The sequence below is a fragment of the Trametes versicolor genome (genome assembly GCF_000271585.1).
Source record: "Trametes versicolor FP-101664 SS1 unplaced genomic scaffold TRAVEscaffold_17, whole genome shotgun sequence".
In the NCBI taxonomy this organism is placed as follows: domain Eukaryota; kingdom Fungi; phylum Basidiomycota; class Agaricomycetes; order Polyporales; family Polyporaceae; genus Trametes; species Trametes versicolor.
In genome coordinates, this window is record NW_007360337.1 from 1 (window position 1) to 22,879 (window position 22,879).

General features: G+C 60.3%; 7 protein-coding genes across 7 annotated transcripts; 5 read left to right on the forward strand and 2 right to left on the reverse strand.

Annotated features, from left to right (window-relative positions):
- Positions 1 to 694: 694 nt before the first annotated feature.
- TRAVEDRAFT_67632 (uncharacterized protein) lies at positions 695 to 1,640 on the forward strand (the record flags this gene model as incomplete). Its single annotated transcript, XM_008047258.1, has 3 exons — positions 695 to 841; positions 902 to 1,237; positions 1,295 to 1,640. 3 exons carry the CDS (start codon positions 695 to 697, stop codon positions 1,598 to 1,600), a joined length of 789 nt encoding a protein of 262 aa, XP_008045449.1. The 3' UTR covers positions 1,601 to 1,640.
- A 1,454-nt stretch (positions 1,641 to 3,094) lies between these two features.
- On the forward strand, positions 3,095 to 5,317 carry TRAVEDRAFT_176097 (uncharacterized protein). Its single transcript, XM_008047259.1, has 4 exons — positions 3,095 to 3,368; positions 3,425 to 3,946; positions 3,999 to 4,639; positions 4,695 to 5,317. Exons 1-4 carry the CDS (start codon positions 3,201 to 3,203, stop codon positions 5,167 to 5,169), a joined length of 1,806 nt encoding a protein of 601 aa, XP_008045450.1. The 5' UTR covers positions 3,095 to 3,200; the 3' UTR covers positions 5,170 to 5,317.
- Positions 5,318 to 5,857: 540 nt separating this feature from the next.
- TRAVEDRAFT_157088 (uncharacterized protein) lies at positions 5,858 to 7,922 on the forward strand. The gene is made up of 3 exons (XM_008047260.1): positions 5,858 to 5,954; positions 6,025 to 7,403; positions 7,463 to 7,922. The coding sequence occupies exons 2-3, from the start codon at positions 6,102 to 6,104 to the stop codon at positions 7,766 to 7,768; spliced, it is 1,608 nt and encodes a 535-aa protein (XP_008045451.1). The 5' UTR covers positions 5,858 to 5,954; positions 6,025 to 6,101; the 3' UTR covers positions 7,769 to 7,922.
- Positions 7,923 to 8,227: 305 nt separating this feature from the next.
- TRAVEDRAFT_75624 (uncharacterized protein) lies at positions 8,228 to 12,306 on the forward strand (the record flags this gene model as incomplete). The annotated part of the gene is made up of 4 exons (XM_008047261.1): positions 8,228 to 8,558; positions 8,958 to 10,807; positions 10,862 to 11,419; positions 11,475 to 12,306. 4 exons carry the CDS (start codon positions 8,228 to 8,230, stop codon positions 12,102 to 12,104), a joined length of 3,369 nt encoding a protein of 1,122 aa, XP_008045452.1. The 3' UTR covers positions 12,105 to 12,306.
- A 684-nt stretch (positions 12,307 to 12,990) lies between these two features.
- Positions 12,991 to 13,942, reverse strand: TRAVEDRAFT_67635 (uncharacterized protein; the record flags this gene model as incomplete). Its single annotated transcript, XM_008047262.1, has 5 exons — positions 12,991 to 13,041; positions 13,099 to 13,602; positions 13,665 to 13,775; positions 13,831 to 13,851; positions 13,910 to 13,942. 5 exons carry the CDS (start codon positions 13,940 to 13,942, stop codon positions 12,991 to 12,993), a joined length of 720 nt encoding a protein of 239 aa, XP_008045453.1.
- Positions 13,943 to 14,621: 679 nt separating this feature from the next.
- Positions 14,622 to 16,906, forward strand: TRAVEDRAFT_61539 (uncharacterized protein). The gene is made up of 5 exons (XM_008047263.1): positions 14,622 to 14,834; positions 14,897 to 15,087; positions 15,137 to 16,010; positions 16,071 to 16,145; positions 16,206 to 16,906. Exons 1-5 carry the CDS (start codon positions 14,770 to 14,772, stop codon positions 16,663 to 16,665), a joined length of 1,665 nt encoding a protein of 554 aa, XP_008045454.1. The 5' UTR covers positions 14,622 to 14,769; the 3' UTR covers positions 16,666 to 16,906.
- A 397-nt stretch (positions 16,907 to 17,303) lies between these two features.
- TRAVEDRAFT_67637 (acetyl-CoA synthetase-like protein) lies at positions 17,304 to 22,441 on the reverse strand (the record flags this gene model as incomplete). The annotated part of the gene is made up of 6 exons (XM_008047264.1): positions 17,304 to 17,664; positions 17,723 to 19,842; positions 19,902 to 21,393; positions 21,446 to 21,587; positions 21,645 to 21,729; positions 21,785 to 22,441. 6 exons carry the CDS (start codon positions 22,439 to 22,441, stop codon positions 17,304 to 17,306), a joined length of 4,857 nt encoding a protein of 1,618 aa, XP_008045455.1.
- Positions 22,442 to 22,879: the final 438 nt, after the last annotated feature.

Here is a 22,879-nt window from a genome sequence, read left to right on the forward strand (position 1 = left end):
AGATGAGAGATAGAAGATGGAGAAAAGAAAGTCCTGCGCGAGGATGACCCACATACCTTTGCTCAACGTCTTTATATACACATCCCATCGAGTGGATGCACGCCGCAACAGCACACGATACACGAGGAATGCACATCGCGGATTGGTCGTACTCATGGTGGACACCGTTGACTGAAAAACATGAAACCGTTCGACAAGGAGCACCTGAAACACTGAAGTACAGTAAATGCAGTACAGCATCGCGCACAGCTCCAGAACTGGAAATTAAGCGCCGATGACGCAAGAACCTAGAACGAGCCTAAAGGAGTCATCGGCCCGAAGCCATGCGAGAACCACGCGATTTAATTGATCCAGCTTTTCGTCAATACTGGTGGGCAAGACCTGAACACTGGCGTGTCCAGGAAAATGTGGGTTGGAGGTGGTCCGCGCAAAAGGATTATGTCAATGAATCGACCCCGGGTAGAGCGTTCTATTTCTGAGTGCCTCAGAGTACCTGGACGAGCGGCAGAGAGCGACTTTCCAACTTCAACGAAGCAAGGCACAAGGGCCCACGGCATTGATGCGCCCTATTTCCATATATAGATAGACCGCCGATCAGATGACCACGTGGGCGGGAGACGCCAGCCGGCCACTCACGCATTGGTGCCAGTGGACGGCGGGCGGCAAGACTTGCAGAACATCGTCCGCTACCGCCATGTCCGCCAGCTCTGCAGCCGGTCCTAGCTCATCTTCGACCCCGTTGGCGCCCTCAAATGGACGTGAGGCTCCCGAGAGCGACGGCTACAGGGCGATTTTCGGAAAGGACAAGAAACCAATCCCGAGATGGGTGCCCATTGCGCTCGTAAGTGTATGCGCCGCTGTTCACACGTTCTCTAATGTTATATGCGTTCTCGCGCTTTAGCTTGCCTTCTCTACGGTCGCGATGAGCGTACCGATACTTATGCTGCGCCGAAGTAGAGCTGCGACTCTTGGCAAAGCACTCGCGGAAGCACCCCCACCACCGACTCGTCGATCTACCTCTGCCGGCATTCCTATAGTCAACCCGAACGCGACCTCCCTACCCCTATCTATAGCACGTCCACGCTCATTACCATCTACTACCGGGGCTGCAAAACCTGAAGACGACTTTAACGGCGCATTGCATTGTGCGAAGGCTTTCGGTCTTGCAACACTCCTCGTCGGAACCGGTGCATTGACAACTGTCTGGGGAATCAGGACATACATGGGCGTGGAGACGGTACGTGCAGCCTTTGCTCAGAGTGTACATAACTCATATGCCTGGCTTCTCCACTAGACGCAAGAGTTCGCCGACAGAATGCGTCTAGCCATCCTCTCCCGAATGCCGCAACTTTCATCCCGGATACATCGACTGCCGGAAGTCGAAGACGATGTATCAAGTTTACCAGGAGAATCGTCTGAGGCACCGGCAATGTCTATTACTCTGTCTCCGTCGGAAGTCGAGGGGTGGAACTGGCCTGCGGCCGAGCAGCGACTGCGGGAGGCATTCGACAAGGACGGGTTCTCGGGCTGGGCGGCTGCTGCGCTCCGAGAACTTGAAGCCGAGGGTCGACGTGAGAGGACGAAGCGAGGTCATGTATAGCGTCTCTACCTCAATCGACTGCTCTAGCGCTGTGCTGCCGTGCACCTGCGGACTTGCGCAAACGTACATGTGGGTGCACAATAAGCGCCCTGCTTGTGCATTTCATCGGCCCGGCGCTTGCGTCACCGGGCCCAGGGCCAGGAGGTGTGCGCGTCGTTGGCGTCCAAGCCCCGAGGCCCATAGCCTCAAACGTTTACACCCGATATCTTGCACACGACCCGCTGCCCTCTTGCGTTCCTCATACGAAGCTCGCAGCATGTGTAGCTTGCTCGGTGTGGGCTAGAACCCATGTGGGCGACGAGGCTTGGCATCGTTGATGCTAGCCGGGCACACTCCAACGATCTCGACGATCTCTAGTTTTGCTTGGCGGCATTCCTATCGCCCGTGAGTCGTCTTCTCAAGCTACTAATCAACTACTCATGGTTCATCACTGTTCCGAAGTTGTTTGCATGTAGCCTAGCCAAGCCTGGCACGGTCGCCGGCGGTGCGAATCGACAAAGGCCCATGAGGACATGGCTTCCTGACATTCGACATTCTCACACCCGCCTAGAGCGGTAGTCGCAACAACGCGTTCACCGACCTCGGCACGGCTTCTATTCATCTGCAACAGATAGGATGCTCGTGGTGGCACGGTGCGTCACTGATGTTAGAGCAAGTCGGCGCAGCTGTGAACTCCGACCCTTGACGAAGCACAACAACATCGTTGCTCTCGCTTGAGTACATCGCTCCTGAACCTGATGACCTCTTGCGACCACCTGGCTTGGACCTTGTGGCACTGCAGCAGCGGGGTGCGGATAACGTCGTTGTACTGAGTTGTGTTGTCATCGGGTTGAACAACGAGGCCGATGGCTTGGCATCTGCTTACATTGGAGGGTAGCATGGTGCTGGCGATCTCTTTCCACCACCTGCAGCGCCAGCCATGTGGAATTATTCGTCCAGAATGCAGATAGCGACCAGACAATTCAACCGCCTCTGGAGAGCGAGACGGAACATATCCGTCGGCGACACAAACTACTCAGAGGCTACGGACTTTGCCAACACGACAATTGAGCAGCAGTCAACACTAGTCTACCCCACAAACCCCAAAGTAAATCCGAGTAAGTGGATACTTCTATCTTCCTGGTTGTGGGGGAAGCTCATATCACCCGAACCCCAGGTAGGGGCCCGGAACGTCCGGCGGATCACTAAATCCGTTCTTCGAGAGAAGCGCCATGCCCACGATCGCATGGAGGATGCTTCCGCCCGGAGGAAGTCCTATCACGCCCTCTGTCGCAACCCTCTGTGCCCTCGTGATGGTCAGGCCCTGGGGCGTACAGCACATACCAGAGTCGGCCTTTCGCGACCAGCGTGGATTGGCGGCCATGCGGGTCGCCACATCGCAACGTGCTCCTCCTCGGACCTGCTACATCCATCACGGCGTCGGGCGACCACCAGCGATAGCTGCGAAGTATAAAAGCTGCGTGGTGCGCGTCCTCCAATTCTCCAGGCGATCTCGTTCCCGTCTTCGCTCCAGACAGACTTTCACCAGTCCCAGTCTCACTTCCGCACTCCCGCACTCCCTCACACCGTTCACGGACGCCTACCCCCCACCAATTCAACAATGTTCGCATTCAAGAAGGTCTTCGCGTCCGTCTTCCTCGCGGTGCTCTGCGCGAGCTCCGCCACTGCGGTGCCATACCCCGTGAGCTCCAAGTTCGCGACGCACCGCACTCGTGAGATCAGCCGGGACTTCAAGGTCGAGGCTTACAACCCCGAGTCGTCCTTCGAGGTACGTCCCACCCCCGCTCCGTAGCGCCTGCACAGCTGACACCCGCGCTCTCGCAGACCTTCGGGGCTGGTATCGACCACCCTCTGTCTAAGCGCGCCGACGCGTCCATCGAGGACTCGGCGATCGCCTTCGTTCAGTCGCGCGCCGGCGTTGACTCCGATGCCGTGCACGTCCGCTCCGCCTTCGAGGGCGAGGTCGCGCACCACGTCTACGTCAAGCAGCAGCTGGCCGGCATCCCCTTCGCCAACGCCGTCGCGAACGTCGCCTTCAACAAGGACAACAAGGTCGTCGCGTTCGGCTCCTCCTTCGTCCAGGTCCCTAAGGCGAAGCTCGCCACCACCCCCTCCGTCGCGGTCGCGGACGCGATCGCCGCCGCCGAGGAGCTCCTGAGCGGCACCCACGACGCCGAGAACTTCCCCGAGCCCACGCTCGAGTGGTTCGCGAAGGAGGACGGCTCCGTCGCCCTCACCCACGTGTTCCAGGTCCGCAACGAGGAGGCCGGCACGTGGTTCGAGGCGTTCGTCGACGCCCACTCTGGCGACCTCATCTCGGTCACCGACTTCGTCAGCAAGGCTTCGGTGAGCTCGATTTCTGAGGAACAGTATGAACTCAGCTAACTAGTACCCACAGTACCTTGTCCTCCCCATCACCAAGGAGGTCCTTACCCAGGGCTTCCAGACCGTTGTCGACCCCCAGGACACCACCGCCTCCCCCAACGGCTGGCACAGTGATGGCACGACTACGACCACCACTACCGCTGGCAACAACGTGATTGCGTTCAAGAGCAGCCAGTCGTCGACGACCTCGCAGTCCGGCACCGGCCTCGTTTTCAACTACCCCCAGAGCGCAAGCACCGCGCCCACCACTACCGCGAACGTGAACGCCGCACGCGTCAACGCGTTCTACATCGTCAACTCCATCCACGACATCACGTACAAGTACGGCTTCACCGAGGCCGCGTTCAACTTCCAGACGAACAACTTCGGCAAGGGCGGCAAGGGCGCAGACCGCGTCACCGTGTCCGTCCAGGACTCCGCCGGCACCGACAACGCCGACTTCTCGACTCCCCCCGACGGCCAGAGCGGCGCGATGCGCATGTTCCTGTGGGACCTCACCAGCCCCCAGCGCGACGGTGCCCTTGAGAACGACATCGTCTCGCACGAGAACACCCACGGTCTCACCAACCGCCTCACCGGTGGTGGAACTGGCCGCTGCCTCCAGACCACCGAGGCTGGCGGTCTCGGTGAGGGCTGGTCCGACGCTTTCGCTGAGTGAGTCGCACTGGTTATATTCTGCACGCCTGACGCTAACGATCACCCTCTACAGCTGGCTCGAGAAGACCGACTCGTCCGTCCCCGACTACGTCATGGGCCAGTACGTGATCGCCGACTCCGCGGGTATCCGCTCGCACCCCTACTCGACCTCCGCGACCGTCAACCCCCTGCGCTACTCGTCCGTGAAGACGCTCAACGAGGTGCACAACATCGGCGAGGTCTGGGCGAACATGCTGCACAACGTGTACGCCGCGCTCGTCAGCGCACACGGCTTCTCCACGACCGCGCGCACGGACCCCACCGGCACCGCCGGCAACGTCGTCTTCTTGCACCTCTTCATCGACGCGCTCTCGCTGCAGCCGTGCAACCCGACGTTCCTCACCGCGCGTGACGCGTGGATCCAGGCGGACGCGAACCGCTTCGGGGGCGCGAACAAGTGCACGCTCTGGAATGCGTTCGCGAGCCGTGGCCTCGGCGTAAACGCGGCGAGCCACAACGACAACACCGCCGTCCCCTCGGGCTGCTAAGCAGCTGGCGGGTGGTCTACGAATTGATACTATTTACGCGGGTATTTACGAGTAGGCTGGACGGACTGTTTTGGATGGAATGTTGTACTCAAGTGTAGTCAGTGGGATTATTGGGAAAAAGTAGCATGCAATGTTATGTGTTTTATCCTGTGCCATTTCTTGTTCGTGCCAACGCGTGATACACCGGTCGTCCATGGGTTTCAGGCTCGAACTTGAGATGCACAACTTGAGATGCACACGGTGCAGGAATGTTCGCCGTTACTTTCGCCATTATGTTTCCCTCTGATGGGGCAAGCTTCTCGAACTTCGAGTCTCCTCCCTACGGCTTGAGATTCTCAGAGTGTATAATGATATGATTAGCCATGCGCACGCCACACATCCGATGTCCCAGGCTTGTTCAGTGGACCAACACCTCCCCGGTCATTTGTACATGTGGACGCGAGTGGTCTCAGATCTTAGCGTCGGAACTTGCCGCCCACCGAGCAATATTATGCTCACTTTTCGACCACTCTCCATCTGACACGCACGACATGTACCCACCGCCCTCAGCACGAAATGGTTCCGCGAAAGTGGCATGCTCATGGCGGCATCAAGCAACCGGCGAAATAATGAGGAACGCGAGTAGACGCCGGGGGAGTATATAAAGAGCCTACGGCCCGGCCAGTGTGCGACAACACAGGGGCTCACTGGCAACTTCGCGACAGCTCACTCTCCTTGACACGCCACCACCACCAGTCCCCCTGAGTCTTGTCTGTGCTTTCTTGAACGTGAAAGCTTAGATACTGGTACGTGACTACACGCGCGCGTCATGGGTTGCCATTTTGATCATGCTCTCATGCTGCTTTTTACGTTTAGTGAGCCACCGAAGCGAGGGAATAAACCCACGCACGACCGCATCATCTCCCCCTCGTTCCCAACCACTTCAAGCACTCATGAACGCAGCTCAGCCAGTTCTTACTCCTCAGGAGAAAGTTCCCGTAGAGATCTGGCTCGAGATACTCGCGCTGGTGCCCGCGACGGCGGACCTCCATAGTTTGAGCGTCGCCAGCCGCAAATTCTACGACCTCACCGTCCGCGCATTGCACCGCAACATCGTATGGCTCGATCCGGCGCACGCAGCTCGCAGCCTCCCGGTATGGGATACCTATCCGGGCATGGACCTTGCGGTCCGCTCACTCGAGCTCGGGGTATCCGCCGTGCTGCCCGGCATGTCCTCTACTCTGATCGGACTCGACGGACAGCCCGAGGCCGAGCCGGTGCGCCGCCCACACCTGCTCGAGGATGGCATTCTCCTGCAGCATACCGTCCGGTACCACGGCATGTGTAGCCAGTCGACGGCCGGATTTGCATCCCCTGCGCTGCACGACGCCATGTTCGCGCGCATCGGCACGTTCAAGAACATCTCCACGCTCGCATTCACCGACATGATCATCACCAACACGCACTTCGCGCTCATCCACAGCCTCCCCCAGCTCCGCGCCCTGCGCCTCGACCTCTGCCTCTTCCGCGAGGGCCGCGGCGGCCCGCCCCTCACGTTCAACCACGCAGACCTGCCGCTCACCGAGCTCACGATCACCAACCTGCGCCGCCAGATCTCGGCGATGGTGCTCGCGCAGGTGCACTTCGACGAGCACTCCGGGAACCTCACGACGGTGCTCGCGCTGTGCACCGCGCGCACGCTCCGCACGCTCACCGTCGACGCGAGCGCGGACGTGTTCCGGCTGATCTACAACGCGTGGAACGCGGACGCGCGGGGGTGGGCGATCCCCCCACAGCTCGCGCACGTCTTCGTCGTGCGCCGCCGCTCCGCGCGCGGGGAGGCGCAGCCGGTGTACCTCGGGGAGGAGGCGTTCCCGCACACGGACCTGTACCACTTTGCAGTTCGGGCGCTGAGTCTGCGCACGCTGTCGACGCCGATCTTCGTGCCCCCGAACACGACCATCGCCCCCGAGGCGCTGCCGTTGGGGCTGGAGCGGTTCGCGGCCCCGGTGGAGACGGCGTCGGCGGTCGCGGCGGCGCGGGATGTGCAGGCGCTGGGCGTGCTGAAGTGTGCGCTGGACGGGAGGGATGCGATTCAGGCGCTCGAGAGCGTGGCGGCCTCCCGGCCGGGGCTGAAGATGCTCATGCTGGAGCTGCGGGGGTGGGATGAGGAAGTGTTGTCTGCGGTCGTGAAGCTGTTCAAGGAGCTCCGGCGCCTCAAGATCGTGTACGAGGGCACCGACGGTCCGAGCGAGGTACGCATCCCGTCGTGCTTCTCGTCTTCGAACATCGCTGACGCTGCCGGACTCTGCAGGACTTCTTGGTCACACTCGGTCCCGAGTTCCTGTCCAGGATGTCGCACCTGCACACGCTGCAGATCTACGCGCAGCCGGAGCTGGTGGGCACCAAGGCGAACCACCCGGCGTACCTGTACGACTGCTCGTTCGAGTCGATCGAGGAGGAGCTTGCGAACCTGGTGATACCGTACAACAGGTACTGTCCGACCCTCCGGAAAGTGCAGTTCCTCACTGGGTACGTTGTCGCCCGCACGTGGGACGGGGCTGGGTGGGCGGTTGAGCGGCTGCGTCGGCTGGAGGTGAAGGACGACCTCAGCTTCTGAAGTTCATAGCATATCCTTCGGGGTACTAAAAAGTAGCAACAGCTGTCTTGTTGTGCTAGTTTGTCGTATACTTGTGCTCCTGTGTACGCGTTCAGTAGTACGTATAGCATCGCTTATACTTGGCGCTTTCCTATACGCGCTAGCCGCCTTCAAATCCGAATGTGTACTGCTTCAATTCTAGACTGCCACGGTTACGGAACATAAGTACGTGTATACTCGTACGAGACCAGCATATTATGCAACGTTTGCGCGTGAGTACGTCTGCATTCTACGCGGTTGGAGGCGCGTCGATACACGATCACGTGGTCTACGCGCGAAGCGGGAGTGGCAAAGTTGAACTTTGACGCCGGGCCCGGGTTGTTCTTGTCTCTGTCGTTGATGTCGCTTACCTCCCCCAGCCCTCCCCGCTAACTCTCTCATCCCCTCATCACCCCCAGCAGCGACACACTACTCCCAAGAATGTGGTCAAAAATCAGCAGCGCACTAAAACGCCCCGAGACACCAGTGCTCGACACCGAACGCGACGACGGCCTCAAGCCCCCATCCGTCCTCTCCACCGTATTCAACCAGCACCCCAACCTCTCCAACTTCCACGAGCCCTCAGAGGTGCCCTTTCCCACCCCAAGTCCTCCTGCGTCACCCTCCAAGAACGGCCGCCGCGGTATCTTCAAGCGCACCCCCAAGACATACTCCGAGAACGACCAGCCCCCTCAGGGCTCTCAGCTATCCCTCAAGCTTTCAATTCCCCACCTGAAGAAAGTAAAGTCATCCATTGCGCCTAACTCTGCTAGTGAGTGTCTCCTCTTCTTTCTGGTCTCGGTGGCACAGTCCGTTGGTGTCGCTGGCCGTCGTCGCGCATGGGAACCCGTCAGGGATGCCATATGCTCCTGCCACCTCGGGCACAGACGCGCCCATAGCTGCCTACATATGATGTCAGTTGTGCTTCATTCCTGTCTCTCTTGAGGCACGCAGGAGCCGAATACGAGTCTGCTGGTTGAATCATGCAGGGTAATCTGCCCGTTTTGTTCGGGGCTGCCTTTGCACCTTGTGCACCTGTTTGTGAGGCGCGCCGCCCATGCTCTGTGGCACCTTACTCTTGACATGCCCTCTGGCTGTTGTCATCATTCCCACCAAGCTCTTGTCACCCGTATCATTCTTCAACCATTCGATGCTGACGTCGACAAATTAGGTTCTATTGCCTCTGACGCCTCTTCAAGTCGAGCCTCGATAGAGTCAAGTCAACCACGACCATCTCAGGACTCCATACGCTCACCAGAGGTCCCTCGTGCGCCCAACACTCCCATCGGCGACAGGTTCAATTCACTCCGTTCAATTCTCCGCGACCCCAACACGCCTGCGACAGGCCAGAGTGTCCGCTTCTTCTCCCGCGATGCCTACAAATTCATCAGCCCCGACGCCTCCGCCGCAAGCGCAACAGGTAGCGAACCTGAAGCTGCCTCGTTCGGCGCACGTATCAAAGCGAGCACTAGCACGCCTGTACGACCGCCCCTCGCGGACGTGTTCTCACCACCCCAGTCTTCGTTGATGAAGCCTCTACCTCCTCCGAATCACTCTAACCTCTTCGACCTCTCGTCGGACATGGACTTGCCGCCAATACCTATCGGCAAGGACACACAGCTGCTCGACACCGCTATCGAACTACCTTCATACGCAGACACTGACGGCACGATACTTCGCCCATCAGAGCTGGATGGCGAGTTCCGTTCGAGTACGCCCTCAAATAATCGTCCATCATCAAGTATGCACGATCGCAGCCAGTCCTTCAGTTTCGGCCAGACAGTCTTCCACTCCCTTTCGAACGGGGGTCGGGATTCGCCAGCGTCTGCAAACTCCTCTAGCTCGTTCTCCCGGGGTTCTTTGAAGCTCAAGCGCAACCGTGCTTACAGCGACACTGTCTTCCACTCCTTTGCGCCATCATCCGCTCCTAGAGAAGGCGCTCTCCCGGAGGCAGACATCGACGACAGGTCCTCCAGCGCACTCGTACTGTATCCAACACCCGAGTCTCCAGAGAAGGAGAAGGACCCTTTCGGCGCAAATGCGCGAGCCTACTACACCCCTGGCACCGGCGTACCTCCAACCCCTCCATCCTCCGCGCCTGCCCATAGTCGCAAAGCTTCCCGTGAGGAGGACATGATCCTCTCCCTCCGGACACAGCTCGCGCTCCAGACGGAGTTGTGCGCACAGTACGAGGTCGACCTTGGCGCACGCGACGAGATCACCCGGATGCTGCAGTCGCGGCTCGAGGAGACCGAGAAGGAGTGCGAGAAGCGTAAGGGCATCAACGGCCGCTGGCGCAAACGCGTCGCGGAGCTCGAGCGCTACGTGCACCAGATGCAGGACGAGCTCGACCGCAGCCGCGAGGAGAGCGTCGACCGCAGCGTCATGGACGAGGCGTCCGGCCAGGCGCTCCGCTCCCTGCACAAGCGCATCGGGGAGCTCGAGCGCGACAAGGCTGTGTTTGAGAAGCGGGAGCAGCGCGCGTCCGAGGAGCTCAAGGAGACCAAGGCCGCGCTCGAGAGCGTCAAGGAGGAGCTCGCCCGCCGGGACGAGGCGGAGCGCGAGCTCAAGAACGGCATCGCACTCGCGCGCGAGCAGATGGAGTCGATGGACGTCAGCATGATGGAGGAGGCCGAGCGGTCGCGCGTCATTTCTACCGTTGCGCTGGACGACGAGCTCAAGGCCGCGAAGGCGACGAACGACGCGCTTCACGCACAACAACTCGCGATGGAGACACAGCTCGCGGACGCGCGCGAGGACGCACTCAGTGCGAACGGCGAGCTCGTTGTGCTCAAGGCGGAGCTCGAGGCGCAGTGGCGCGGGACGGAGGCGCAGACCGAGCGTATTGCGGAGCTTGAGCGCGAGCGCGAGGAGATGCGTGGGGAGGTCGAGGCGCTCAACGCGCGCATCAGTGAGATGGAGGGCGAGTGGACGTTGGCGGAGAACAGGAAGAACGAGCTCGAGGCGGAGGTGCAAGACCTGTGGAACGCGAAGGAGGAGCTCGAGAGGGAGCGTAGTGAGGTAAGTTCGCGTAGTATCCAGGATTATAACCGCAGGTTGACACTGGCTTTGCAGGTGGACGAGCAGCTCCGCTCCGAGCAGGAGCATGCTGAGGAGCTTACTCGCGCGCTGCGCGAACGCGAGGACAAGGTTACCGCGCTCCAGAATGAGCAGAAGTTCGCCGAGGACCGCGCCTCCCGGCTCGAATCGCGCCTGCGCGAACGCGAGGCGGAGCTCGCCGAGCTCTCGAAGAAGGATTCGGAGCGCGAGAACGACGCGGAGACGGCGCAGGGCGAGATCACGAAGATGAAGCGCGAGCACGCGCGGATCGTGAACGAGCAGAGCCGCACGCTGCAGGACGTCGTCGCGCGCGAGGTCGAGGCGCGCGCGGCGATGGAGGCGATGGTGCGCGAGAAGGCGGAGACGGACGTGCAGCTCGCGAGCCTCAGGGAGCGCGCGGCCGCGCTCACGGCGGAGGTCGAGCGGCTGAGGCGCCAGGTGCACGAGCTCCAGCAGGAGAGCGCGGACAAGGAGGTGAAGCTGGTGCAGTACTCGAAGAAGCACACGCAGGACAAGGAGGACCTGGACGGGCTCAATATCGCGCTGGACTCGAAGCAGCAGGAGCTCGAGATGGTAAGTCTTGCAGTTTATGTCTGTTCTGTGCAACGATGCTTACTGTATATCTTAGCTCAAGAGGCGTCTGAACGTTCGCGGTACCGCCGGCAGCACACCCGCATCCTCTGCAAAGATCCCTGCTCAACGTCGCGAATCGTCCATTTTCGGCACACCCAGCGTCGCCGGCTCCCGCCCGCCCTCTGCACTCTCTGACACTGGGAGCGTTGCAAAGGACCGTCGTATGAGCGAGACGCCCTCAACGGCGACCAAGTCCACGTTTGGCAGGCCTGTCCGCCCCAACGCCTCTGCGAGTACATCCAAGCCCCTGCCCCTGAAGCGCTCGTCCGTCGAGGGTGCCATGGGTCCGCCCCCCTCTCTCGCTCGCAGCTCGTCCGCAACCGCCACACCCACGCGCATTCCATCCGGGCCCTCCGCGGTGCGAGCGGGTTCGACCCCGAGCACGATCAAGGCGCCTATGCACCAACGGCGCGTGTCGGCGTCAATCCTGGAGCCGTCAAAGCTGCGTGCGTCGACGTCGGGCAGCAGAGAGAAGCTGGACAAGTTGGAGAAGCTGCCGTCGGTGTCGTCGATGAGCGAGCCGGAGGAGAAGGAGAACTCGGCGCCATCGTCGCGCGCGAGCTCGACGAGTTCGACAGGATCCGCGACGAAGGCGGCGCGGAGGATGAGCGCGATGCCCGCTTGAGCAGCACCAGTTGGCTGAGGAGGAAGAGAAAGAGGTCGCCGGCATCTCCCATCATCTGTATTGATACGTCTTGCATCTCATCCTCGCATCTATACCGCCCCTATGGACTTACTCCCTCATCTCACCCCGTCCCCGTCCCCGTCTCCGACATCCCCCTACCTAGTCTCTGCCATTTGTCGATAAACATCGCCGCATCAGCTTCCCGCACGCATTCACCCGTATATGCATCTCACCTCACCGTCTCCCGCCTTGAACTTATGCAGTTATGTACTTTGCTTTCGCTGTGTACTTGATATCGCTGCTGCTGTCCTCTCTCGTCCTCTTCTCTCCCAACCGACCAACCGAGCTCACCTCTTCCTACTCTACTCCCAAATTCGTTTCCCTGTCGCTCGCCGTCTTGCCCGGCCGTGCTTATGCCGACCGCTGCGCACCCAGTTCGAACCAGACTGCCTCCTCGCTCTAAGTATTACGGTTACCCCTGTCAGTCCCCTGTCCATTGTCCATGTTGCCCGCGCCGTTCCGATGCATCCAATTATTATCTATTCCGTATCTCATGAGTTATTCGATACATATACACGATCGTGTTCAGCGAAAATCAAGATTGAGTGGGTATAAGCATAGTCCAGGTAACGATAATAGGAAACATAGGGGACCCAGCCCTCCACGACGCTTGAGTGCGATTTTTGGTCCTTTGCAACGCGACCTTCGGTTCACCGACTGGGGTCCTGTGCTTCGCCTTTCTTGTTAGGTTTGAATCGTTGGCTCACCGCTCTCGCCCACTGGCGCACGACCAGCAACGGATTTGAATTCGAAATCGTACACGACCGCTGACTCCTTTATTCGTACATTGAGAGAAACACCTTCACTATGGGATGCAGCACGAGGCTTACTTGCGCAAGTCAGCGAAGCGCGCCTTGTACCTCTCGGTGATGTAGGCCTGTATCACAGACGGTATCAGCACATACACTAACATTGCACGAAGAACAGCCCTTACCTCATCGAACGTAGCCTGGAAACTCTCGCGGGCGAGCAGGTCCTGGGCATACTTGCCAAAGCGCGCCAGCCGGCCGGTGCCCGAAGTAAGCACCGCCAGCACACGCGGCCCCTCGCCCCTCGGGTACCCGCCCAAGTCCTCCTTGAGCGTCACCCGCGCGCGTCCGAGGAACGGCGTGAGCGCGACGTCCGCGATCGAGTACGCCCCAACCGCGAACCCGCTCTCGGGCAGGAGCGCCTGGAGGTGCTCGACGGCCGTGAGGAAGTCCTCCTCGGACGACTTGCCCTGCGAGAACGCGTGCCAGGCGGGGATGAACTTGGTCGAGACGCCGTCGATGAAGAAGCGCGCCTGAGCGCGCTTCACGGGGTCGTGCGGGAGGAGGTGCGAGTGCGGGAAGAGGTCCGCGACGAACTCGACGAGGATGAGCGACTCGGCGAGCTTTATGGACTCGGGGGAGGGCTGGTCCGGGGGTACGTGCGGGCCGCCGTAGGCGATGGCGGGGACCTATAGTGGGGGTGGCGTTAGGTTAAGCATGCTTCGCGGGGAGGAGTTAGGAGGGCTCGTACCTTGCTCGCCGGGTTGACCTTGGGCGCGTACCACTCAGGCTTGTTCTGGAGGTCGATCTGGAACTGCTCGACATTATGGTGGGCCTTGGCCTCATGGAGCGCGATCTCAACCTATGTACGGTGTTAGTATATGTCTTTTGCGGCCGCGACGACAGTGGCAGCTCACCCTCTGGGCGAAGGGGCAGATCTACGAATATGAGAGCTTGTAAGTCGCAAGTAGGTATGATAGTTTGCTGGAGACGTACCTTGGCAGTGTAGAGGGTGATTCTCTCGGGCATGGCTAGAGGTGTATGTGGGTTGAACGAGGGATAGGAGGGCGTCCTGGCTCCAGTCCAGGGCGGAATGGAGCCCTTTATAAAGCTTGCGAGGCTTCTCACGAACTCAATCGAACGTATATGGTTTGGAAGTGCGCGCAGTTTGGGCGCGAGATGGCACCATCGGCAGGCTTATAAAGCACCTCTTCCCATGTCCCTGTTCTCGACATGATGGAGTTGCTAAAAACAGCCGAGAATTCGTGCAGAAGGTGTGCTTGGATAGGGCCTGATACATGAGCCACATCTTCACAGATGTTAGAAGCAGATGGCGTGAACGCAAGGACTCGACCTCGGCATGTGCTGCGGAATCCTGAGAGCTCGTAGTAGGTTGTGTTGTGGCAGTGGGACAAGGAAGGAAAGCCGAGATCTGAGATACACCCCGAGGAGTGCCATATGCATGCATGTGTCGGTGACCCCTTTCGCGTCGGTCCTTCTCTACCAAAGCGTGTCGCAACACGGTCGAAGGGCTTTCGGAGGACGCGCTGGGCTGAGGAGGAGATGAGGGCGGAAGACAAGGAGCGCTGGTGTGCTCGGACGCGACGCGACGCGATCGACTCCGGGCCGCAAGGACCGTCCCGGGCGCTCCGTTCACTCAGGGTGACGCAGACGGATCGCTGCCGCCGCCTGCCTCTCCTCCGTCTCTCATCCCGGGACGCGACACTCAGCTTGTTACCACTCCCAAATAAGCCAGAAACCATCGGAGTACATCTTTTAGCTACTACCATCATCGCTTACAAGCTCGTAATCCTGCAAACGGTCTCACTGAGCCTTCTGCGTCCCCCAACCCGTGCATGGACTGCCCAAATTGCGAGCTCACCCAAAGAAGATTCTACTGCGAGAATTGTCTCAGGACACAGTGCGTGCTTCTTTTCTCTTCAAATGCGGTTGAAACGCATCTTACTTGGTATCCTGCTGCAGTCTGCTCAACTTCCGATCGCAGACCCAACATGCTGCGGCAGACAGAGACGCCCACATCTCCGCGGCGGAGAAGGCTCTCACCACCGTCGTGGACCCTGCACGCCTTCGTAGGGCCGAGCTGAAGGGGCGAGAAGAGAGGGTCCAAGAAATTTGGGACGGCGTGAACGAGGTTCGAGGCACGAACGAGCGATGTGCGTCCAATATACCTTCGGCCTTTGTCCGCGTGCTAACGTCTAGCAGTACGCGAACGGGTGCAGACCTTGAGGAGCACACTCGCCACTCGAAGACGAACTCTTGCTATCGCAACTTCCACCTTTGTACATCCCCATGCGTCGACTCCTTCAACTTCCGCTTCCCCACCCTACGCGCCCATCACTGGATCGCCGCAGGCAGGGCGTGCCATAGCCTCCAGTCGCCCGACCTCCTCAATCTCTTCGCACTCGCCTACCCCATCCCCCTCAAACGCGCCCTCCGCCTCGCGACCCATCGCATCCTCCCGCCCCGTGAGCACCGGGTACTTCACCTCGGCATCCCCCCAAGCTGCCCGCTCGCCCTTCTCCCTCGCTTCTACCCCGCCCCAGAGCTATGCCCGCCCATCTGCGCTAGTAGGCGTACACGCTCGCGCGGTGTCAAGCCCGATTCCGGGGAGCGCCCCGTACGGAACGCAGCTACCTACACGCGGGATCGACCTGCTCGCGCGGCAGATCGATGAGACGCAGGCCCAGCTCGCTGCGCTCTCGGATACGATCGCAAGGGCGCGCTCTGGGCTCGTGCAGGAGCTTGTCGAGGTGTTCAGCGTCGTTGAGGTGGGCGGGCGCCCACCGCTTGGTGGTAAGGCGGGCACGAAGGGCGAGTGGACGATCGGCGGGCTTGTGTTGCCCGTCCCGGGCGATATCCGACGATACCCCCCTGACCATATAAACGCGGTGCTTACGCACACGATACACTTTGTGACGCTGCTCGCGTTCTATCTCGGCGTGAAGCTCCCGTTCGAGATCGTATGGAGTCGGTCGACAACAGCCCCCACGGGCCCTCCGAAAGGGAGTGGCCTACTGGGCGTCGGAATACCCTGGATTGGCGCGACACGCGGTGGTGAGAGCGGTGGCTGGGCTAGGTTAGTCGGTCAGGTTTTCTCCGCCGGTCAGACGAACTAATGCACATCATGTCACTCCAGGTGGTCGACGAAACAACCTCTCCACGTCTCCTCCGCACCTCCGCCCGCCTCCTCATCCAACACCAGCTCCCCATCGTCCTCTCGCCCCTCCTCCCACCGGGCCTCCACCTCGCCCTCCCCCACAGCCCCCTCCAGCACCCACACCCGCAGCGCCTCGCTCTCCGAATCAATGTCTGCTTCCACACTCGCGGACTCACAGCTCGCAGACTCTCCACCCCCCTCGGGCGCATCCGCCCCAGGGGGCGCGTTCACGACCGCGCTCGCGATGCTCCTCTACGACGTGTGCTACCTCGCGCACACGCAGGCGGTCGACGTCCCGCTCGCACACGCAGGTGATGCGCTTGGGGTGCTCTGGGCCGTGTGCTGCTCGCCGGAGCTCGGGCGCCGTTCGCATGCGGCGCGGCCGCTCCTGCCGCCCCCAACCCCGCCTGCGTTCGCGCTCGACTTTAGCCAGTTGCTGCAGGCGACGGCGGCGACGCCTGCGCGGGCGCGGGCGCGGGGCACGAGCGGGAAGGAGGCGAGGCGGAGGGAGGAGCGGATCGTGGAGGAGGACGAGGGCTGGGACTTGCTCGATGAGGACCTCGTCGACGCGTAGGTGTTCGCTCGTCTTTCTCGTGTTTTTTTGTCTCTCCGCACAAACTCAGGCTTGGGATAATGTAAGAGCAACATGTACGTATACCTCGCACCACTCAGTTGTATCGGTAGCTTTGTAGATGTGAAAGGCGGCTGGGCCGTCTCGTTCCCCTGTCACCGTTACCTGGAGGATGCTCGCACTCACTCGCGCTTGGATTTCGCTGGACACCGTGTATATGTATGGAATAACTCATGGAATACGGAATAGATAATAATTGACGTATCGGCAAGATGGACAATTGGCAGGGGTAACGTAGAGCGAGGTGGCAGTTCGAAACTGGGTGCGCGACGGTGAACATACAGAGCGAGTGAAGTGAAGATAAGTGAAAGGGTTGAAGGAAAAGCAGATGAATGGCTTGGAATAGAGTTGTTGAGGGAGTAGTAAAAGATCAGTCAGTCGCCCTCAGAAGATCGCACTTGAACAGGGAAAGAGTTGGTTTAGACTTTATATCATTTTGACACCACTATGGCTACACGAGAATTGAAACACTCTAAAGATATGAAGAGATGACTGGCCCAGATACTAAAACATATATGCGTCGGATAGTAGATATACACTAAGCATGCCATAGTCCAATGTCCAAACGAAACTCTAGCAGTCTAAACCATCAGACCCGTCTTGCTCGACGTGTCCTTCTCGGTCTCGGTCGCGTCCCCGCTCTCCGACGACCCCGCGGTCGTCGAGTCCGCGGTGAAGTCCCGCACCGCAATTGACATCGACCGCCGGATGTGGTCCATGCGGCTGTAGTCCCGCGCAAGCGGGATGTCCGCGCCCTGAGACGCGCCCGAGGGCACGCGCTCGAGGAAGAAGACGTCGTCAAGCTGCCGTGCGGGCCATCCAGCGTACGCCGCGCCCGCCATCGCTGTCTCGCCAGAGGTGAGGAGCGTGTGCTCGCACAGCATCGAAGACTCGTCCATCGCCGCTCCGGAGAGCAGACGTGAGCCAGCGCGCATCGCAGATCTAAGGACAAGATTGTGAGTACAACGTCCAAAAGCAAGTGAAGGAGAAGGAGACGTACCCTTGACCAATGCGAAGCTTGTTGAGCGAGAAGTTGCCGCGCGAGTTGATGTGCGCCACGACCGAGCAGTCGTCGATCGACACGTTGTTGCCCATCTCAACCAAGTCGGGCTCAGTCATGAGCCCGACCTTGCCGCCCGCGAAAAGCGCACAGTCGTTACCGACCGTGGCTCCGAGGGCGCGCAGGTACCATGCGTAGTACGCGGACCCGCTGATGCCGCCGAGGATACCGCCGTTGTCGAACCCGCGGTGCACGGGGCGCGCAACGGTGAGGTGCAGCTGCCACCGCTGGCAGTACGAGCTCTGGTCCCAGTCGTAGCGGCCCTCGCGCCGACGCCCGATGATGATCCACTTGGTGCCGATGACCCAGAGCATGATGAAGAAGGACAGGCAGGAAAGCACGAAGATGAAGCAGGCGGCGACGAGGCCGAAGAGGATGAAGAGCTCCGAGCCGGACCCGTCGAAGAGGTCGAGGTCGGGGTGGAGGCGGCGGATGGCGTTGACGATCTGCGTGACGATGACGGGGCCCATCGCCCAGTAGCCGGCGCTGAACGCGCTGACGAGGAAGTAGACGATGAGTAGCAACCAGTAGGGGTAGACGTAGTAGGACGCGTCGCGGTCGTAGAAGGCGCGGCCGAAGGGCGTCGAGAGCACCTCGTCGGTGGTCTCCTTGTTGGGCTTACCGAAGCAGACAGCCTCGCCGCGGTCGTTGCCCATCCAGACGGAGCCGTCTCCGTACTCACCGTCACGCTTGGCCAGCGCGCCGGAGCCCATGACGACCTTGCGGCCGACCTTGGCCCCGGGCATGAGCACGACACGGTCCGCAATCATCGACCCAGAACCGATGGTGATTCTGGCGGACCCGATAGAGTCCGTGGTGAAGACCTCTGAGCGCGAGCCGAAGATGACGTTGTCGCCGATCTCGAGCAACTCGGGGTCGGGGCAGAAGATGCCCGAGCCCGGCCAGTACACGCGCTTGCCGATCTTCGCGCCCATGGCGCGGTAGATCATCGAGGTGGTCTCGTAGTGCGAGCCGATGAGGTCGAACGCGCTCTTGATCGTCTTCTGGTCGAGGAGGGTGTTGTTGATGTAGCGGCGCGTGAGCGTCCACTGCGACATCTCCGACACGGGCATCTCCCTGTGAAAGCCGAGCGTGCGCTTGACGACGATCCCGAGGGCCACCTGAATTACGGACGGGAAGATCTCGCGGCAAATGCGGGCAAGTACGTGCCAGCCGATCCGCGTCGGCGACGCGAACCAACGGATGATCGCCTGCAGGTCGCTGAGGCCGTCCGAGCCGATCGTCTGCGTGAGCAGGCCGGCGAGGGCGGCGAACCAAGGGATGTAGGAGATGAACATGACGACGAAGATGATGGGGAACGCGAAGAGGAGCTTCATGAGGAAGTGAGGCTCCGGCGCCTCCGTGCGGTTGAGCGTGTCGTAGCCATCCGGGGACGGCTCGTCAAACGAGGAGGAGTGGGGGCCGTACACGGCGCCCTCGGGGATGATCGCACCGGGACTGATGTTGGTGTACGTGTTGACCGCAGCGTTCCTGCCAACGACGATGGGATCAAGGCGGAAGAAGCCGTCGCGCTCAACGCAGAAGCCACGGACGAGGGCCTTGTCGATACGGCAGCCGTCCTCGAGGTAAAGCAAGTCGAACTCGGCAAGCCGAGCGCCCTTCTCGATCTTGACGTTCTTGCCGATGTGCGCACCCATGGCACGGAAGTAGAGGAACTCCATACTAGGGTGCATGGCGAAGACACCGCGGCCGGCGATGCGCACGAACTGGTTCGTGATCCACCACCGGAGGTGATAGTTGCTCCAGTAGCGGTACGTGCCAGGCACGTAGCGGCCGATGACGACCCACTTGAAGATGATCGCCGCGATGGGGCAGACGATACGAGCGAGCAGGCGGGCTGAGACGATGGCGGCGAGTAGTGCGCCGACACGCTCCCAGTAGCCGACCGAGACGAAGCCCGAGAACCGCGACAGGATGTACAACAGCGCTGTCCACGTGAACGCAGTCTTCATGGGGTGGAAGATGATCACAGGCAGCGCCTGGATGATGAGAGCCAGGGGGTGCGTCTGCGAGCGAGTCTTCCGCTCTTCACCGACGAGCTACAGGGATCGGTAAGTAATCTGCGAAGCGAAACAAGGGATAAAAAGGTGTGACGTACCGTACTGGCGTTGGAGGAGATACTGCAACGGTGGATCGCCGCCTTCTCAGAAGCGGTTCCACGACGTCCCTGGACGGTCTCGCCAGACGCTTCGGCCTCGATGAGGTCCGCAATACCGTTGATGGTACTGCTGGTGAAGATGTCGGAGACCTTCAGCGTGACACCCATATCCTTGCGGATGTGGTGCGCCAGGCGGCCAAGGAGAAGCGAGTTGCCGCCGATGAGGAAGAAGTCGCTATCACCAGCGATAGTTCCGACGTCCTTGTCGAGCAGCTCCGCGACGATGTCACGGACGTGCAGGGCACGCGCAGACAGGCTGGACGCGTTGCGGCGCTTGATCTCGGACTCCATGTACTCCCAGTCGACGGACCCGTCCTTCTTGCGCTCGAGCAGGTTCTCGAAGACGTACAGCGGGTCGGGCATGCTGTAGCCGGGAACGTGCTTGAGAAGCAACGCCACGAGCTTGTGCGAGTCGAGCTCGGAGATGGGCGTGACGGAGACGAGCACCTCGGGGGTGCCAATGTCGGAGATGCGGATGTCGACCTCCTGCACTCCGTGGATCTTGAGAAGCTCCTCCTCGAGGAGCTTCACATCCGGGACGACGCGGGTGGAGGGGATGGGCTCAGAAAGCGGGACGTTCTTGTCCGGCGCTGTCGCCTCGAAGTACCGGAGTACGAGCGGGGTGTCGTCGGTCATCACGGGGATGCCGAGACGAGGTGCGAGCTTGATGCGGAGCGGCTTGCCGGCGTTGTTCTTGGGCAAGTCGTCCATGTAGACGATGACGAAAGGCCACTTCGATGGGTGAAGCTGGACCTTGAGGATGTCAAGCAGCTCGCCGAGCCCGATACGGGGCTGGTCGGGCTGGGGAACGATGACGACGCCGATCGTCTCCTGGAGGACCTCGTGCTCGACGGAGAAGGCGATGGTAGACTTGACACGCTCCTTGGCGAGAGCGGTGATGGCCTCCTCGATCTCGAACGGCGAGATGACCTCGCCACCCTTGTTGATGATCTCCTTCGAGCGACCGGTGATGAAGAGGTAGCCGTCGGAGTCCATGAAACCCATGTCACCGCCGTCGAACCATCCCGCTGACGAGAAGGACGAGGTGTCGAGGGGCTGTCCGATCTCCTTCTCGTATCCGTCGAACGCGGGCAGGCCACGGAAGGAGACCGCGCCGGTAGAGCCGATCGGCATCTCGCGCTCGAGGTTGAAGGGGTCGCGGATGGACATGTAAGGTCCACATGCGATGCCGGAGCAGCCAGGACGCTCGAGCTGGTAGTTGGTGGGAGGCGATGCGATGGGCATGCACTCCGTCATGCCGTATGAGGGCAGGATGACGGCGCCGAAGGTGTCCTTCAGCTCCTGCGCGAGAGACGGCAACAAACCACCCGCTGCATTGGCAATCATGCGAATGCGGGTATCGTTGAGTGGCTTGATGTGCGAGGGACGGGACGAGAGGATAGCGTGATGCATAGTGGGAGCGGCGTAGTACCTGCGAAGACAGTCAGCAGCTGCGGAGTATGCGTGAAGGATTGGATACGTACCAAGTAGCACCACGCTCCATAACAATAGGCCAAAAAGCAACATCATCGAAACCGGCGCACATAATCGCGGAACCACCCGAAAACATCGGGGCCCACAGATTGCGGATGATACCGCCAACATGGAATAGCGGCATCATGTTCACTGCAATGGAACAAATGATCAGCGGTTGAAAAGACTAGTGATCGTGTAGAGACGTACTGTTCACGTCCTCGACGGACAAATCCCAAGACTTGCTGACACAGCAAGTCCCGACGATAAGACAACGAAGGTTGTAAGGTACAACCTGCAGATATGCGTCAACGAAAAAAATCGGAAGAGCATCGACGGCGAAGACTGACCTTTTTCTTTCCGCTAGTCCCGGAAGTATGCAAGACCAGAGACTGGTCGGTAAGACAGTGGAGCTTGGACGGGGGAGGGAAGTTGTAGATAATCTGATCCCACTCCTCCTCGTCCTCGCTGTCGGTCATGATCGACATGTCGTACAAACCGGCAGCACCAAGCGAACGCGGGTGCACGAAGATGATCTCCGCGCCAAGCTCCGAGCGGAGCTTGCGCAACTCTAACCGGTTCGCCGCGTCCCTCGTCGTGACGACCGCCTTCGCCTTCAGGCGATGCGCATCCTCCGCCAACTCAGTTGCCGTGCAGTTGAAGTTGACAGGGGCGCCGGTATGGTAGCTGGCGATCGACATGATGACGACCGCATTTTCCGCACCTGTGGGGAGCGCGAGCATGATCCGGTCGTTGGGACCGAGTCGCTCGTGCAGCCCCGATGTGGGTAGAGCAAAGTTCTTGACGTGGTCGTGAAGCATGGCGTGGGTGAGAGGCGGTCTTGTCATGTCGGGAGAGTAGAGGGCAGGCTTGTCGGTTGTCGCCAGACAGTCGAGAAGCGAGTTGACCCGTCCGTTGTCGGTAACGACCTCGGCGAGCTGGTCGCCGAGGGACTGTCCTGCAGGGGGAGCCGAGAGGTCGTTGAGGAACTCGAGAGGAACAGACATAGTGCAAAAAGTGGTAGAGTGCGAAGGGTGAAGTGAAAGGAGGTGAGAGAGCGAGAGTGAGGAGACGAGGTGATGAGGGTCCTCTGGCCAAAAAGGCGGAACCTATATCATCGTGGAGACGTATCCGCGGGAGGGAGAGAAAGAGTCCAGGCCCATGGCCAGGAGAGGGCATCCGCCCTCCTCTCCACCAACAGAAAGGCGTCGATGGCGGATAGCGGATGCATGCAGGGAGATAACTCTCGCTCTGCAAAGGACCGACTGTCCCCGGCGCAGTGATCCCCCGCACCTGGCATGCTGCCTGCATTGATTACGAGGCTTAGCAAGACGATTTATTATGCCCAAACGTTACAGAAAGAGCGTACCAGGTCGAGTGTTGCAGGCCCTCGACGGGCGTAGGTGGAGTGGGCACCCACCGCTGGCCGGTGCCTTCTTGGAGAG